The 18098-nt window shown below is 40.9% G+C and overlaps 1 protein-coding gene across 1 annotated transcript in view; it reads left to right on the top strand.

The window, feature by feature from the left end:
• PAXBP1 (PAX3 and PAX7 binding protein 1) overlaps positions 1-17087 on the top strand; it is a 22651-nt gene extending 5564 nt beyond the window's left edge. Inside the window, exons 6-18 of the mRNA XM_017836003.1 lie at positions 50-270; positions 1243-1432; positions 5435-5558; positions 7563-7662; positions 8098-8213; positions 9394-9593; positions 11027-11171; positions 11323-11444; positions 11746-11822; positions 12085-12151; positions 13651-13797; positions 14195-14349; positions 15568-17087. Coding sequence (XP_017691492.1) covers positions 50-270; positions 1243-1432; positions 5435-5558; positions 7563-7662; positions 8098-8213; positions 9394-9593; positions 11027-11171; positions 11323-11444; positions 11746-11822; positions 12085-12151; positions 13651-13797; positions 14195-14349; positions 15568-15685 — 1782 coding nt within the window. The 3' untranslated portion in view covers positions 15686-17087. The remainder of the gene's footprint in view (positions 1-49; positions 271-1242; positions 1433-5434; positions 5559-7562; positions 7663-8097; positions 8214-9393; positions 9594-11026; positions 11172-11322; positions 11445-11745; positions 11823-12084; positions 12152-13650; positions 13798-14194; positions 14350-15567) is intronic.
• Positions 17088-18098: the final 1011 nt, after the last annotated feature.

The following is an 18098-nucleotide window of genomic DNA, read 5'->3' as shown; positions in this document are numbered from 1 at the left end:
CAAGTTTCTCCTTTCTTTAAAGCCTAAATTGGATTTCCTCCACCACTAGGTTCAACCAAGTCAGCCTGCTGAAGTGAATAATCTGTACTACCAGAACACTTACCAGACACTGTCTTATGGTTCATCCTATGGTATCCCCTACACCTACGCTGCGTACGGATCATCGGAGACCAAGTCTCAAAAAACAGATAATACAGTTCCTTTCAAAACTCCCAGTAATGAGATGACTCCTGTTACTATTGATTTGGTAAAGAAACAGCTTAAAGACAGGTAGGACAGACCATCTTTTTAGACTTAAAGACCTGTCCCCTAGGTTTCTGTTCCTCAGGTGTCTTTAGTCTCGGTGAGCAAACACAGAGTTTCATCGCTGGAAAAGTACTGACTGGCACATCCACTTAAAAAAAAAAAAGGCAAACAAAAAAAGCTCAAAATGAAGATGGCATTGACACTTTGTTCGAAACTCTCCCTGGATTGCTTCTCTGGAAGTGAAGCTTTAAATATGAGGCCATTGATGTTGTTGAAGACAGGTCTGAGTTGCATCTTCTGGACACTGCACAGTCTTATAGTGAAGAAGTGAAAGGCCAGTGAGGTGTTCAGCTTATCAAGCTGCATTCTTTTAAACTATGAATCAGAGTTTTCCCCTTCAGTAGATGAAGGATTTAATTTTTAGTGTATACAGGGGTGGGTTTTTTTTGGTTGGGTGGTTTTTTTTGTTTTTTTTTTTTTTCCCATTTAAACACTGTAGTCTGCTTGTCAGGTACACAAAAGGGGTGTGGAATGAACAACGCAATTGCAATGAGAAATCATTTGTAACGAACACCTTGCACTTTACATGTCTTCAAAATTGGTTTGTATGCCCCTTGGTAGCGTTACAGCCTTTGACAGTGAGTCGAGTTAGTAGAGGAAAAAGAGTGCTTTGTATAAGCTGTGGTTCCCCTGTACCTGCAGCCCTGACACCCATCTTTTCTTTAGGGCCAGCCCTGCACTGTTGTAAATGCTGTCAGCTCCTGTAAGAATGAGTGGGAGTGGCCATGCCATGCACTCAGCAGAGTCCAGCAAATGAATGCCAGCGTTAGCCCTGCTGGTGGTGGAGAGAGGGGACAAAGTGACAAATGAAAGTTGGAGAATGTCTTTGCAGTATTTCCCGCGTATGGGCTCAGTACTCGCGCTGTCTGTTTAATATCTCAATGGTCTGAAATAGACTTTTGGATGTAAATTTACTATTTATCCATTGCCCTTCAGGTTGGACTCTATGAAAGAAATGCACAAGGCTAATCGGCAGCAATATGAGAAACATCAGCAAAGCCGAGAGGACTCTACCAAGGCAATTGAAAGATTAGAAGGGTCTTCTGGGGGTATTGGTGAACAGTATAAGTTTTTGCAAGAAATGCGAGGGTATGTCCAAGACTTGCTTGAGTGTTTCAGTGAAAAGGTAAGGATGCAAAAACATTCATCTCTTTTCCAAAAAAAAAAAAAAAGGGGGTCTCTTAGTACATGCCAAACACCACATTTCCCTCTGCTCTCAGAAAAAAAGTCCCCTGAGAACTCTTCTGAAGGTTTGGTTATTCAGGGATTGAAAAAATAACTTTTCATCATGCTAAGCTGGTTATCAGGAACCTCTCTTTCCAGTGTAAGAGATCACTGACTTTAGATTGCCTAAAAACTTGTAGATTTTGTGTCTTTAGGACTTTGGTAGATACGCTGGCATTTCAGCTTTACTCAGATGCTGCTCTTCACTTGTGTTGGACATCAGGTTAGCACAAATAAGGGCTGGATTATGACCTTGCTAGTTTCTGGAGTGCTTCGTGTACACAGTAGCAGAGACTTTTCTTTTTTGTGTTATCATAGGCTTCCTCCTGCCAGGCATTACTTGGTATTATTACTCTAGTCTGAAGGAGAAAAGTTTTAAAAGTAATGTAGCTGTTCAAAGACACCCAAACATAAAAATATCCTTCTTTCATGTAGTGTGGTACCTTTGTATATGTCTAACTCAAAAACATGTTTGTTATGCTTTGAATACTTACTTTGTTGTAAATATTGTAGGAGCTCCTGAATATATATATATATTTATCTATATATTAGGCACACCCAGGAGCTGTAGAATTCAGTTATCAGTATATAGGCTGTTTCTTCATCGTCTTCTGACTTGAACACAGTAGTATAGTAGCTGCTTAATATATTACCTGTCAAAATGACTGAGTAGTTTAAGCTACTGTTTGCCCAGCGCTTTAGGTGTGGGAGGAGGAACAGAAAAGCATTCTGGGTGTTAATGGGTTAGACATTAATTGTGCAGTATTAGTGGAATTGGGAGAGACCAGTCTTCAGTCCTGTGAAGTGAAGAATAACTATGTCATGGACAAACCTAGGAAGTGTGGATCAGTTAATTCACCCAGCTGATGGATTAGTGTAACTAATCACCTGCAATTGATTGTTTCCTGATGAAGCCATAATCCCAAATCTGACAGATTTTGTATAAACCTGGAACATTTACTATTAAGTTACAGTGTAACAATTTCAGTTCAGTTTGTAGGAAGGTTTTTGGCCTCTCTCTATATAGTAGTAAATAAATCCATCCCAGCCATTTTGCAGCAAACTAACAAGCCTGTTTGGTAAATTAGCAGCAGCTACAGTTGCTTTCCTAGTAGTTGGTCTTTTGAGGATTCCACACCTGGCTGCCTTCCTCCCCCTTCTCAACGTCCCCACTCCTCAGCTGCCACGCCGGTCCCTTGAACTTCCGAGACGTGACTTTTCTCATCTCATGCTTCTTAGGGGCATTCACAGAGGTTTGCTGGTGTCAGGAGGGGGCTGTTGCTGTGTTTGTGTGCGCAGTGAGTTGCAAAAGCAGGAGGTGATGTGGTCAGTCCAACGGGAGCATTTCACTGATGAGGATATTATTTGGCCAGATAATGTGGTTTGGAATTCAGTGCTTTCAGCGTGACAAAAGTGCCATCCAATTCAGAACCACCAGTCCACAGAACACTACAAGGTTTTCTAAAAAGGAGGTGGGGGGGGGAAAAAATCAATTCATAAAATCAGTATCAGTTTTTATTGAAATGAAACGCAGGAGCACAGTAAATTGTCGTTCTGAGTGTAGAGATAAATTACCTTCAGCTTTTTGGTAGATAGAACCTGTGGCCCTAACTGCTTCATATTTAAAGGGTTGCTATTATTGTTTATAACAATGTGCATAGTTATGCTTATAATATGCATAAGCATATAAAATGTGTATCTGTATGTGTAATAATAATAATATTGTACGTGTATATAAACATACATATATGAACGCATATCTTAGGATATTTTGAAAAGATTCTGAATGTTAGAATCACTTTGCCTATTTGTGAGGCACAGGGAGAGTATAATGAGGCAGCTGTTATGCAGATTTTAGAAACAAGCACTAGAGAGGTCAAAATCCCTGTGATATCTGTTTTTTTCCCCCCCATAAATAAGAGAGTGGAAGATGCCTGCATGACTTCCTTGTGAAGTAGTTGCTGTCAGAATGATGCTTTCTGGGAAGGCTAGGGAGTGGTAAGGGTGTTTTTACATTTGGAGTGTAGGAATGTACAGTGGATACAGAGAGATGGAATTGTTTTGAGCCTACTTTGACAGCACAGGGAGACGAGCTGTTACTTCACCTGCAAAGCAAATTATCAAAACACACTCTGTGTGTCAGAGGTGTGGGCTGTTCCTTAAAATTGTCCTTGTGATCTAAATGTTTAGGGAGCTTTCTGCTTTTCGTCTTCCACTGTTTACAGTGGAAGTGAACAAAAGACCCCTTGAAAACACCCAATTTAAGGTATTGAGTAAACAAAACAGGGACTGAGGCTTGTAACTTTTTATAGTCAGAGAAATTGTCAGCGACTCATTAACCACGGTATTGATTATAGAAGAATAAGGGCTTCCAAGTCTCTTGTGTTTTAAATGGGAAATACTTTCAAGTGGATTCATATATCTGAATACATCACTGGTTGTTTCTTCTTTTAGTCCAGAAAACCTCTGGGGATGCTTTGAAAAAATTCATTAAACTTTTCAATGTTAGAATTTCCTTTACATACTTAAGAGAGGAAGCTATATTTTCTCTGGTAAATTGCAGTAAAACTAGTATTTTTTTATTATTATTTCTGTTTTCAGAATTGTCTTAAATTCTCAATACAGACTTCCAGTGCTGGGATCTCTTTCTCACTAGTCTTTTTTCCAAAAGAAAGGTGTACATATTTTGAGTTGACGTAGAGTTGCTTTCATTTTAATCCCTGGAGTCCCAATTTATCCCACAAAGAGCTAATACTTCTTTTCATGTAATATCTCCTCTGATGTGTGTGTCAGTCTCAGCTGAAAAGGCCCTGTAGCTATAATCTCAGAATCTTACATTTTACTGAAGGAGGTTCTTTAATAGCTGCTGACTCACATTCTAAATTACATCAGGAAACAATTTCTGATTTCATCTTTTGTTTTGAAAAAACCCCATAATCCTGGATGGTAGGCAGCACTGAAATATTTGAGCTAACAGGCTGGAAGACTGGAGTAAGCATTCGTCTGGAGGTAAGGAGGATATGGCTTAAGTGTTCGTGCCAAAAGGACTTGCCTTTCCAAATTAAGAGACTGTGAAAAGCTCTGGTTTGCATTTGGATATTTATAATGATCTAATTTTAACTTGTCCCAGGAAATGAATTTTCGCAGAAGTGATCAATGAACCTGCTATTTAATGTCAGGACTGTTCTAACATCATCTATTTTTGTTAGAGTTGCTACTAAAATTTAGTCCACTAAAAAAAAAAAAAAAGTGACAGGTCTGAGCTGACTTACCCGTGTATCATTCAAGGTTACACTTAATGCATAACTTGCACAAATTGTGCTGGTTTAGTTTTAGTAATTGTCTAGAGGAACATTTGGCTGATTTGAATTGCCTGTTGGCATGACATGGTTATGCAGGGCTTGATTCCATTTCAGTAATAAGAGTTAGAGCGAAACAATAGCTGCTGGCTTCAGGAGGATGGATTGATAGGTGTTTGTTTTCACTATGCACAGTTGGGTTATTTTCTCATTTAACTATAGAATACCTCTACATTCTTGCATAAAGATAGGAAACAGTAAGGTCTGAGAATTGTAAACCCTTGTACAACATGTAACGTGCTTGGTAGAGAAAGCGAGAGTACTGGAAAGACTGTTTCACACTCTGAAATGATCGTCTTGCTGTGGAGGCTCATTCAATCCACAGAAGTTGCTTTCAGAATGCTCTTGCTCTGATTGAACGAGCTGCCAACACTAAATGCATGTGTTTTCCACACCTTCCCAGTGCAGATGATGCAAAGGAGTAAAAGGCAAGAGTTTGTGCTGCTAGGAGCCCAGCCCCAGCGTTATGCTTCGGAATAGGATGGGAGCCCAGAAGCTGAGCAGCTCGAGGACCGGCTGTTACGGAGTGTGTTGTATTTTCACAGGTGCCTCTGATTAACGAGCTGGAGTCTGCAATGCACCAGCTGTACAAACAGCGAGCTTCCCGCCTTGTCCAAAGACGACAAGATGATATTAAAGATGAATCTTCGGAGTTTTCAAGCCATTCAAGTCAGTCCATCTTGAAGGTTTTTATTATTCATTAAACAACCTTGTTTACTTAGTATGACTGAATTGAAATTAAATGTTTAACATATGAGTGTCTTAAAAGTTTATCCTTGCTCTAGAGATGGGTAGCAGCACGTTTAGATGAAAGTTCTCTAATCTGTTTTGTTTTGAACTCCAAACCGCTCTAACTCTTACTTCATCTCTCCTTTCTGGTTCTCTTAACTGTATTTTCTCCTTCCTAGCACTGAAAGTGTATGCATGGTGGCAGTGGAAATAGTGGTAGCATGTGCCTCCCCATTTTCCTCTTATGCCAGGGCTTTTTAAAAATTTGTTTTAACCTTCCTGAATCTATACATGGCATTTAACATCTACAGTTAGTTCAGTACAAAGCCATGAAGCGCTGGGCTAGACTTCTGTGTGATGCTCTGGTTTGTAGCCAGCATAAGTATTTAATTTCAGGCACTTAACTGGTAAAGGTAAAGAACTGGAAGACTAATCAGACTAATACAGAGTGACCCTATATGAAATACAGCTTAAGATTAGCCAGTTCAAAGTCCTGCTTGCTGTGAATTTGTGGATGGGAGGTTCTCACTGAGGAGGTTTCCTATGGTTATTACTCTTCAGTATGTAAAACTCTCCAAAAGTATAAGTGTTAACTTGGATGGAAATATATGTTTCTTGGAGGTTTTATTCAAAAAAACTGACAGTTAAAATATCCGAGGAATTGGAGTCCTCCTTCTGCTTCAGAGAGCTTCCCATTTTTAGAAATGGCTTTCTTGTCTGTCCTATTGCTGATGTAAAACCCTATAATAGAAGCCATTTCCTGTTCTGTCACAGTGTGCCCAGAGATGAAATGTTTTAATGCCATTAGGTAGAATTTACCGAGGATGATGAAGTGTTAGGGTGGCAGAGTTGCTGTTCCTTTACAGAGTGGCTAGCATACATGTTCCTTTCAGGACTGTGTTTGGAGCCCCAGGCATCACACCTAGGCCTTGCAGTTTTACCATGAAAACGCTGTAGTGAGAATGTGAGAACTAGAAACCTGGTGTGCTGGAAATGTATTTCCTAAGAGAAGCTTGGAATAGATTCTTCTAGACTGAAATTTAATGGGGGTGTGGGAATCGTTGTCATGGCTGAGGTTGGGTTTTACAGAGAGCTCTTCCACAGTATCTGGAAGTTTTGAGAGGGCTCTTAGTGGTTCTGGTATTGAATTGGAATACTGACATAGATCATCATTAATACTTGTAATGATGAATTTGTAAATAGATTTAGTTAGAACATGTAAATTTACTCCAGAAGTTTGGATAGGCTGGTTTTTAAATGTTAATATTCCAGTGGGTGGACTTGAGCACTAGTTAGCATTCAGTCCACTGTTTAAAATTTACCTGGGAAGAGGGAACTGGAAACACTCTTACGTGCTTTCTGTAACCAGGAACATCTATAAAGATAATCACAGCTTGAAGAGGAAGGAAGATGATTTGTCTTCCTGTAGATTTTGATGTGTTTTAAACTTCAGGCAGTCTAAAGCATATGAACTTAGAAACACAATGACTAGAACTGTGAAACGTTTTATGTTCTTGCTCCAGTCACTATTCCCTGACCTTCGTTTTGTTAATTTTCTTTTCAAAAGTTACATGGTGAATGTGTTTATGTAAGGAGCACTTTTTGTCTTGGACCATTCAATTTAAGCAATTTCTGTTATAACTGTTGACTCTTATGCAGTTGGGCACTGTTGTGAGACGGACAAGAGTGAAGTATGGTGAAAACTACTTGACATTTAAGGGGAAATTTTTCCAAACTCCGCTGCTTTCTGTTTTAACCTCTACGCTTGGGGAATTCAGGCTTCTGTTTTGTTTTGTTTTGTTTTGTTTTTTTTTAAAAACTTCAACTTTCTACTTCAAATTACGCTTAGTTTAAAAGTAGGTAAAAGGCTCTTATGAAACTGCCTACAGCACATTTCTAGAATCATAAATAAGCATTTTAATTTTCGCCAATGTAATTTTACAGATAAAGCACTGATGGCACCAAATCTTGATTCTTTTGGGCGAGACAGAGTGATCTATCAAGAACAAGTCAAGCGCCGAACTGCAGAAAGAGAGGCTAGAAGGTAGAGGATGAGATTTCTTGTCCACTGAGGAGTCTTTGCCTGCTTACATGATACAACTGTCCTGTGTGACAGTGGCAATGTTTGCTTCTTCCCTGCAAAGGGAAGAAAACACTTCACCTGGTATGCTGGGCCAGGGGTATTCTTATATATCCCAGTTTACCATGCAAGTGTACAAAACAAGGAATCATTGCATGATTCTGATTTAAAATCACTCAAAGAAAGCATAGTAAATCCATTACATCTATATGGTCTCTGCTGGTTTCTTTTCCTTCTTTTGTTTGAGGCAGCAATATAAGTGGAATGTTTGAGGTGGTGGCATAGTAAAAGTTCTTTTCACCCTGACTCTCCTTGAATTAAAAGTTAGGACAAGCTTAGGTGGGTGTGCTCATTGTATAGGTAGGAAGAAAGAAGTGGTGACTGGTTTATGCTTTGCAGAGCTCGCCGTAGACAAGCAAGAGAGCAAACTGGGAAGATGGCAGATCACCTCGAAGGCCTTTCCAGCGATGACGAGGAAACTTCGACAGATATCACAAACTTCAACTTGGAGCGAGGTTAGAAAAGCTACTGAAGCTTAATCACAGAGTGGTTTGGGTCGGAAGGGACCTTAAATCTCATCTCATTCTACCCCCGGCCCTGGGCAGGGACACCTTCCACTATCCCAGGTTGCTCAAAGTTCTGTCCAGCCTGGCTTTGAACACTTCCAGGGATGGGGCAGCCACAGCTTCTCTGAACAACCTGTGCCAGGGCCTCCCCACCCTCACAGGGAAGAATTCCTTCTGAATATCCCATCTAACCCTGCCCTCTGGCAGTGGGAAGCCATTCCCCCTTGTCCTGTCACTGCATGCTCTTGTAAGCTCATGGTGCCTGCCAGGACTCGCTCTGTCTGAACTGCCAGTTCAGTTGGCTTATCTGAGATGCCCTCCTATATTTGCACTTGGCTTATCAAAGATGTAGAATAACTTGGCTTGGAAGGGACCTGGAGATGAGCTGTTTGAAACTCCCATGCACAGCAAGGCCAGCTTTGAAGCTCGATCCACTCTGAATACAGCCTGTAAGGGTAAATATCCTTTCTGCTGGAAGGATTCACTTTGAGGAGACAGGTGATGCTTAGGAAGTCTTTCCTGCCTGGGAAGTGCCTTTCTCAAGGGTGGCTAGGTGTTTTTTTTTCTTTTTCTTTCTGCCTTCCAGAGAGGCCTGCAGGCTCTCTCTCTCTCTAGTATGAGGAGAGATAAACAGACGTTACAGGCAGTGCTGGCGGAGAGAGCTGGTGGCAGGGTGAGAACTGGGAAGATAAAGAGTCTTGAAGAAGGACAGGAGGTGTGTCTTTCTCAGGCCCAGTGCTTTTGCAGCACTGGTGGAGTTTTCCCTTGTAGATCTGGTATTCTCGACTTCAGAATAAATTCCCTTGAACTCCTTCCGTGTGGCATTCCAGGGGGTACCTGTGTGTTACCTGACACTGCACAGCCCAAAACATCACCAATCCTGCATCTGGTGGCTGAAAATCATTTAAGGACTGTTTAAAGCGAGACAGTCTATTGGAGAGTACTCATGTGCTCATGTTTTTATTGCCTTGTATATTTTAGGCAGAAGGAACAGAACTTTTAAAGGCGGTGGTTTTTTTTGGTTTTGTTTATAGGAGTTAGCTTATGTCAGTGAGCATCAAAGACTGTCTTGAAAGAGATATTACAGGGAATAGTTAATTAACTTCTTGCTCCTTCTCTCCCCTGCCAGATCGTATATTGAAGGAGTCCAGCAAAGTTTTCGAAGATGTTTTGGAAAGCTTTTACTCAATTGATTGTATTAAGTCACAGTTCGAAGCTTGGCGCTCCAAGTACTTCGCTTCTTATAAGGATGCTTATATTGGCCTCTGTTTACCAAAGCTGTTTAACCCTTTAATCAGACTTCAGCTGCTTATCTGGACTCCTTTGGAGGTAAGGTCGTCTGCAGGTAGCTTCTGCATAAGCTTCTCCATAGCGGTTCTTTCACACTTGTGCAGAGCAAAGTAAATTGCACCTCTGATGTGTGCTTCTCCTAAAGGGATGAAGGGATGAAGTTTAAAAACAGGCACCTCTCATGGGGTAAAGCTTTTCTGGAGTTTCTAGGCTGTTGTCCTCAGCAGGCCAGAGTTCAGTTCAGCACCTACCAGTACCTTCGTAGTGGGTGGTGTAGACCAAAAAGTCAAACAGCACAAATAAAGGTGTCCTGGCCCGTGGCAGTGGGTTGGAACTAGGTGATCTCTAGGGTCCCTTCCACCCTGAACCATTCTGTGATTCTATGAAAATACATTTAGGCTCTAAAATACTTCAGAGAAGGTTGTGACTCTAGATATGCTGTGTCTTCAGAAGTGGAAGTAAGAAGCCTGTTCTTACGTTGAGTTACAACCTATGTCTCTATAGATTATATATCTTTCTTTCTCTCACCTACGCCTTCATACCCTGCAGAACTCTGGCTGGCAGTTTCCAGGTCTTCCTCATAGTCCTCCTTGCCCAATAATTAGGTAGGGACCATGGGAGGAGCAGTACAGCACCCATTATCTCTGGCACATGTTTGTTGTGCAGCCTGCATAGGTGTGCTTACATGAGATGCCACCAGGACAAGCAGTTCAGGTACCTTTTGACTCCCACTCTCTTCTTCCTACTTTTTTCAGAAGTGGGTTTTTTTCTTAACTACTAGGAGAATTTTTTAGAGGAGAATTTTCTGTCACCTCTGCTCATTGCAAAGGGAGGGAAGCATAAGTCCTCTTTAGAGGCAATTCAGAGTATTAATTTTATTAATTTGATGGTTCACTTCATTAATCAAACAAGGGGAAATCTGTGAAAGATATCCTCATTAAATTTAAAACTGGTTTTGCACATTGTCCCTTCCCCCATGCTATTTCTCTGAGTTTCCAGGCTGACAAAACAAAACTCACATTAGTTGGAGACATGGTACAGAGTTATCGAGTCTGTGTTCACTACTCTCTGTTACTGCTCCTGGTAAGCATTTTGTTGAGTTAGAAAAATTTCAAGGTGCTCATAAAGAAGAGAGATTTTACATCCAGCAATCATAGTTTTATAATGCAGCAGAGTTGAGCTGTACTTCCCGCTTGTACCCTGGTCTGTGGGCTTTTATTTGGCTGCATCTATAAAGTAGAAGTTAAAATCTGTGGGGCAGCAACTGCCAAAAAAAAAAAATCAGTCTTCTGCCATTTTCACTTTTCATTGCATCTGGTGACTGTGTGGTGGTAGAGGGAATTGGTTCATTTGTTTTAAAGTTGTTTAGTTCTGTTTTGTGAGTGGTATCATACTTGCACACGTAATACTTTTTCTGTGTGTTGACTTCAAATCTCTTTTTAGGAATCTAACCCCAGTTCTTTTTTAATTAGGGCAAGTGTCGAGATTTTGAAACCATGTTGTGGTTTGAGTCATTGCTGTTTTATGGCTGTGAAGAGCAGGAGCAAGTGAAAGATGATGCTGATATTTCACTGTTGCCTACCATTGTAGAGAGAGTTGTTCTTCCTAAATTAACAGGTACAGGCTTGGAAAATGGGAGGGAAAGGGTTGTGAAATCTGATGCTTCTTTGTGCTTTCAGATTTTACTGTTTTGTAAATAACTGCATTAATGTCTCAATACCTGTATTTGAGTACTTTCAAAGTGGAGTAATTCTTTAATCTCTTACAGTGATTTCAGAAAATATCTGGGATCCTTTTTCTACCACACAGACGTCTAGAATGGTAGCAATTGTACAGAAACTAGTAGATGGATATCCCTCAGTGGTGAACGCAGAAAACAAAAATACACAAGTGAGTTGTTTGGTTTTTTTTTTTTCACAAATGCTTTGCCTAAGTTAAGGAATTTGAATTTATTTTTAATACACTTACTGTTGGAAAACACAGCAAGAAAGAGAATTCTTCAGCCATTCGGTGCTCTGCAGCTTGGTTGTGGACAGTCAAGTGTGGTGATAAATTAAGAGACTTTAAGACTATATGTGTGCTGAAATATGTATGCCTTTACTGCTTGTTCTTTGTTGCTTTAAAAATCAATTCCTGACATTTAACTACTAAGCAACGCCTTGGACATTTAAAAAAAATTTATCTGTTTCAGATGCTTTTAAAGGCATTATTGCTAAGAATGAGGAGAACACTAGATGATGATGTATTCATGCCCTTATATCCAAAAAAGTAAGTTTACTTTCAACTATGGTGTTAGATCTTTCTTAGCGAGTCTCTGCCTTCTGTCCATAGTTAACAGGGGCTTTTCCCAGTGTGGTTCAGTGCCTGGATACAGGACATCTTTAAAATCCTGCTGGTAGCATTTAGCAAAGACAAGAAGGATGGAAGGGAATAGTTATGGAAATGATGTGTGTGCTGGAGACAGGAAGCCAGAAATTCCAGACAGAGGTGTGGTCTTGGTTGCTCATTAAAGAAATCTCTTACTTTCCAGCATCTTAGAAAACAAGAACTCTGGTCCATATTTGTTTTTCCAACGTCAGTTTTGGTCCTCTGTCAAGGTAAGTCAGTAAATACCTCTGGTAAATGTTTGGCCTAAGACAGTGTAGCAATAAAATACTCCTCAAATTTGTGGAAAAGGGTAAATGGAAACTGCTTTAATTTTATTTGCAAGAACTCTAATTGAGGATTCTTAGTCTTTGGTAATGCACTGTGCCTCTGCATTAGTCATTAGTGGTGTCCCCCAGGGCTCAGCTTTGGGCCTGTCCTGTTTAATGTCTTCACTGATGATCTGAATGAGGGGATCCAGTGGACCCTCAGTAAATTGGCAGACGACACCAAGTTGGGTGAGAGTGTTGATCTGCTGGAGGGCAGGAAGGCTCTGCAGAGGGATGTGGACAGACTGGATCCATGGCTGAGACCAACAGTGTGAGGTGCAGCAAGGCCAAGTGCCTTGTCCTTGGGTCACAACGACCCCCTGCAGCACTGCAGGCTTGGGGACAGAGTGGCTGGAGAGTGAGCCAGCAGAAAAGGGCCTGAGAGTGCTGCTGACAGCAGCTGAGCGTGAGCCAGCACCGTGCCCAGGTGGGCAAGGAGGCCGGTGGCATCCTGGCCTGTATCAGGAATAGTGTGGCCAGCAGGACTGGGGAAGGGGTTGTCCCTTGTACTTGGCGCTGGTGAGGCCACACCTTGAGTGCTGTGTCCAGTTCTGGGCTCCTCAGTTCAGGAAGGACATTGAGGGGCTGGAGCGTGTTCAGAGAAGAGCAGCTGAAGGAGTTGGGTTTTAGTCTGGAGAAGAGGAGGCTCAGGAGAGTCCTTGTCACTCTCTACAGCTCCCTGACAGGAGGCTGTAGCCAGGTGAGGGTGGCCTCTTCCCTCAGGCAACAGGATGAGAGGACATGGCCTCAAGCTGTGCCAGGAGAGGCTCAGGTTGGACATTAGGAAGAATTTCTTCACGGAAGGGGTGATGAAACATTGGAGTGGACTGCCCAGAGAGGTGGTGGAGTCACCATCCTTGGAGGTGTTTAAGAAGACTGGACGTGGCACTCACTGCCATGGTCTAGTTGGCAAGGTGGTGTTCATTCAAAGATTGGACTGGATGATCTCAGCAGAGATCCAACTTGATTGATTCTGTGGTTTAAAGGTTGCCAGGTGAAAGCACCGTCATTTCAACTTGCATGTCACTGAGCGTACTCAGCCCAGGATTTTTGTGTCCTTGTGCTTGCCAGAATAAAATATACTGCTCTGGGGGAATGGGAGAGCTCGAAGCTGGGACTGTCATCGTTGCTTTCCAATAAAAGGCCGTAAAGAAAATTAGCTCCCAACTAAACAGAAAAGTAGAGACTCGTGTTGGTTGAACACCTGCTCTCCACGATCACACAAAGAGAACTCTTCCCTGGAATTTTCTGTTTAAATTGCAGCAGTGAGGGAGACTGTATTCTGAATGGGTTTGCAAAATATTTTAAAAACCTAAATATTTTAAAAATGTTTTATGTGTTTGATCAACTGTCTGGTTTCAGTACATCTTGAAATACTCATTTTCCCTGTGTTGTGTTTTCAGTTATTAGGAAACTTTCTCCAGTGGTATGGGATCCTTTCAAATAAAACCCTCCAAGAGCTGTCCATAGATGGGCTGCTGAATAGATATATTCTTATGGCTTTTCAAAACTCGGAGTATGGAGAGGACAGCATTAAGAAAGCTCAAAGTGTAAGTAAAATCAAACAGTGCTTAAAGGCACAGGTTGCAGTTGAAGGGAAAATGTAGTTAAAATTCGAGGTTGCCTATGAAATTTTGGCTTTGATATCTCAAAATCTGTAGTGTCAGTGAAAAATAGATTTTATATTTTCTTAATACACAAACTAAAGAAAGAACTAAAGCCAACCAACAGATTGGCTCATATCTGTAGATGGCTTAGGTATGCTGTGGGTTTCAGATTTTTACTGCTTGGATTTTGGTTACTTTTTTTTTTGGTAGTTTTCTCACTTGTTCACTCAGTTGGGCCTTGTCATTGCAGTCTTACCTGGCAGATTTCACAAATCATGTTACATAGCTTTTAAACTTTTTCTTACATTGTGTTTAACTTTCTTTTTTCTGTTCTGCCTAGGTAATTGCTTGCTTTCCTAAACAGTGGTTCAGTAATCTAAAAGGAGACAAGACCATTTCTCAGCTGGAAAACTTCTGTAGGTACCTTGTTCACCTGGCTGATACAATTTACAGAAACAGCATTGGTTGCTCTGATGTAGAGAAGAGAAATGCAAGGTAACTTACTTGGAGTTGAAGCAGTTGCAGTTCTTGTGATCTGTTTTATTTTGCCTGTGCATGCAAACATGAGTAACTGTCTCTGTCCTGCTGCATGTCTTTGGAAACCTCTTTGAATTCAGGCTTGAAATATGTTACAGTATGGGAGATGGGGATATTTTTAAGGTGTCTAAACCCAGCAACTACTGGAAATATTGAAACACTGCTAATATATATTGCACTACTGCTTAGTGTCAGAGATTCTTAAGGGGGGTTATAAAAGGGAGGGAGAGGGACTTTTTCTATGGGCAGAGAGCGTCAGGTCCGGGGGCAGTGGTTTTAAACTGCAAGAGGAGACATTTAGGTTAGATATTAGGAAGAAATTGTTCCTTGTGAGGGTGGGGAGGCCCTGGCACAGGTTGCTCAGAGAAGCTGTGGCTGCCCCATCCCTGGAAGTGTTTGGGTTGGATGGGGCTTGGAGTAACCTGATCTAGTGGGAGGTGTCCCTGCCCGTGACAGGGGGGTTGGAATGAGATGGTCCTTAAGGTCCCTTCCAACCCAAACCATTCCATGATTCTGCCAAATTTTGTAGCTCCTGCGTTTGGACTGTTTCACTTGGTGAGCCTGTTGCTGATTCCTGCCTAATGGCTTCTAAATTCCAAACTGTCTGTCGTATACAGTGGAAAAGTTCTGACTTAATTTACACAACCAGCTAGATGAAGCTGCTTTGCCCTAGATCCAGGAGTCATTTTGCTTGAATCCAATAACCAGTTCAATGAAAAGTTCAGATTAGACACGTTACTGCTGGCCTGAAATGCTATGGGAACAGCAACAGCACAGGAATAAACAATCTTCCAGTCTTCTTATAGTCCTGTGTATCAGTGCAATAATTTGGGTTTCAAGTTTAAATTTTTGAACTCTCTCTTTTGATAGGCTGTTTCTAGATTTGAAAGAACTTTTTTTTACCAGGTGAAAAGATAACTTGGTAAAAGTCTGTAGTGGAAGAGAAACTTCCAGTTAGCCTTATTTTCATAGTGAGTTCTCATTTAATTTCTGTCTTCTGTCCTGCTTTTCCCCAGCGTTTAACAAAGCTGTTGCCATTACCTTAATTAAGCAAATATAATAAATCTGCAGCAGGAATATTAACTATATGGCTTCCTAATGTAATCTTCTGTTGTAATATTAATCCATGTCATTGATGGTTCTGTTCCTGTATTGACTTCTCCTTCCTCCTTTTAGGGAGCACATCAAGCAGATCATAAAGCTTTTAGCAAGCATCCGAGCCCTGGATCATGCTGTTACAGTTGCAAATGATCACAACGTAAAAGAGTTAAAGATTTTAATAGAAGGAAAATAGACTTTTCCCACAACTCATGTTGAGCTTTAAAACCATTCCTGATGTGTAATTTATGTACATATGTAAAGTTTCTTAAACTGTAAAGTATCGATCTTTGTTTTAATACAAAGTGCATTCTTATATACAGCATCCTTAAAAATAAAAATCATTGACTTCATTGAAAACAAAAATGGAATCCCAAGATTGTCATCTTTCCAGAAACCAACTTTTCCTTCAAGTTTCTCAAAATTTTGTTTACAAAAATACTTTGTGCCCATGATCAGTAGTCATCTACTCCTGTTAATTGTTCCATGGTTAACTGGAATGTGTATAATATATTTTGTGTAATCCAATGTATGCACATATTTATACCACCATGTTGCTTTCACACTGGATATAGAGATGTTGTGCTGTTGCAATAAGCTTTTCATTTGCTAAAAATTACTTATTTTGACAATAAAATGATCATCTTATTGGTCAAAAGGGCTGGTAAAACATTCAAATATGTGAAAATCATTTGAGCTGAAGAGTAGAGACACGTTCAAATGGAACCTGACCTTTAAAAAGCAGCTGTGCTGCACTCCAAGTGCAGTGGCTAAAAAGTGATTTGCGTTCAGAATATGGAACTCTGAAGAATGTTCTTCGAAAGGAAAATCCAAAATCGCTGCTGAATTATTTTAATGCAGGCAAACAATTAGAACTTGTGATCATTGTGCATGTGTAGATGGCAGCACTTCCTAAGCTCCAAACACCTGTCATTTTGGAGGAGTAATGGTTTTCCCTTGAACTCTGGACCCTCCTTTCTTTTGTAAGTTGCTTAAATCCAGTGTTTGTGTCAGGATTTGGGGGTTTTGGTTTTGTGGGTTTTTTTGTTTTCTGTTTTTTGGGTTTGTTTTCTAATGTCGTCCATGGAACCTGTTTCTTCAGATTAGTGTGGCTAAAGAGGTCGAGCAAAATGAAGGTGAAAAAAAACTTTGAAGTATTTATATTGTAGTAAATATTCAAATGTTACATTTTCCACTAAACACCATATAAAAATAGTCTTTCAAGAAAAGCCCAAACAGGGATCAAATTTAAATGTAAATAAAAAAGAAAACACTTTAAAAAATCTGTTGATTTATATCAGAACACCAGTGACTTGATCTTGGGGTCCAAGGCTTGGGGACAGCTGTAATAGCCTTGGGTTAAGAGCTATTTCCACGTGTGCCCTACTTTTTTGAGGGGAACTGTAGCAATTTGCGTAATGAGTAACATTTGTGCTCCTGTTGTGGTATAAATGAGTTACAGTAAATACGTACTGTTTGTCACATGCACACTTCTTGGGACACTGGACAGTTGTTTTTCTGAACTGTTAGGATTGATGGAGTACACTCAGAAATACCTGCTTTTTTAAATTGTTTCAATAAACTCATCTGGTGGAGGAGTTGTTGCGGTGCAACTTGGTAAGCTTTTTTCCTTTAGGAAGGGAGTAAAGGAAATTATATGGGTGCTGGCTGACTTTCAGTGTGTCAGAGAGAAAAGCTGTTGGTGCTGCAGATAATAGTCCTTGCAGTGGAGGTAAAGGCCAGACAGAGCTTTCTGTCCTGGCACTTCTCGTGTGGGAGCAGTTCTTGCATATATTGTGTTCTGAAGGTGGTGGTGAAGTTTTGGAGGTGGGCTCCAGAAAGAGAAGGACTCTATTTTCCTTTGGGAAGAGCAGCACCCAGCCCAAGTGCTGGTGGTGCAGACAAGAGGTGGTCCAGGGGAGGCAGGTCCGAACCAGTCTGATCAGGTTGGAACTAGTTTTATCTGGTAGGAACTGCCATAAAATAATAATTTTTTTTTTAAATTAAAAGTAAAAATCGAAAACTAAATAAAAAAGAAAAAGGTTTCTTCAGATGGAATTGACCTGAGCCAGTGGCTTCTGCTCCAAGGGGAGTGGCAGCAGTAGGTCCTTCTGTCCAGTCCTCTACTACGCCACGTCTCACTTCCAGACCTGAACGTGGGGTGAAAGCAGCATTCTCAGGTGGGACACGAGCCTTGCCGGGCAGCTGAGGGGCTGCTAAAATCACAAACTCTGCCCAACGTGGGAGCTGGGAACCGTTCACAAGCTGAAGCTCCTGCAGGTGAGAGCTTGCAGTTACTAGTTCTTATGCGGACGTGTTTTGGTTCTCCTCACAGCTCTGTTTTGGTGGTTTGGGTTCTTTTTTGTGTTTGTTTTTAAAGCAAAGACTTATTTCCGATGTGGGTCTCGCTACTTGCAATTTTTTCTTTTTTTGTGCCAGTGAATATATTTTATAAGCACTGAGGTTCTACAATTCAGTTGTTCTAAATCGGGTAGTTCTCTTAGTGAGCAATCTGAGTTGTTAGACAGTGCAGACCTGCAGAAGGAGTTTTTGGTAAACTGATTGTTTTTCAGTTTATTGTAAAGCTCTCCTAAAAACTCCACACCGGT

The sequence above is a fragment of the Lepidothrix coronata genome, unplaced genomic scaffold (genome assembly GCF_001604755.1).
Source record: "Lepidothrix coronata isolate B3197 unplaced genomic scaffold, Lepidothrix_coronata-1.0 Scaffold268, whole genome shotgun sequence".
NCBI lineage: Eukaryota > Metazoa > Chordata > Aves > Passeriformes > Pipridae > Lepidothrix > Lepidothrix coronata.
This window is presented reverse-complemented; position numbering and strand designations above follow the sequence as displayed.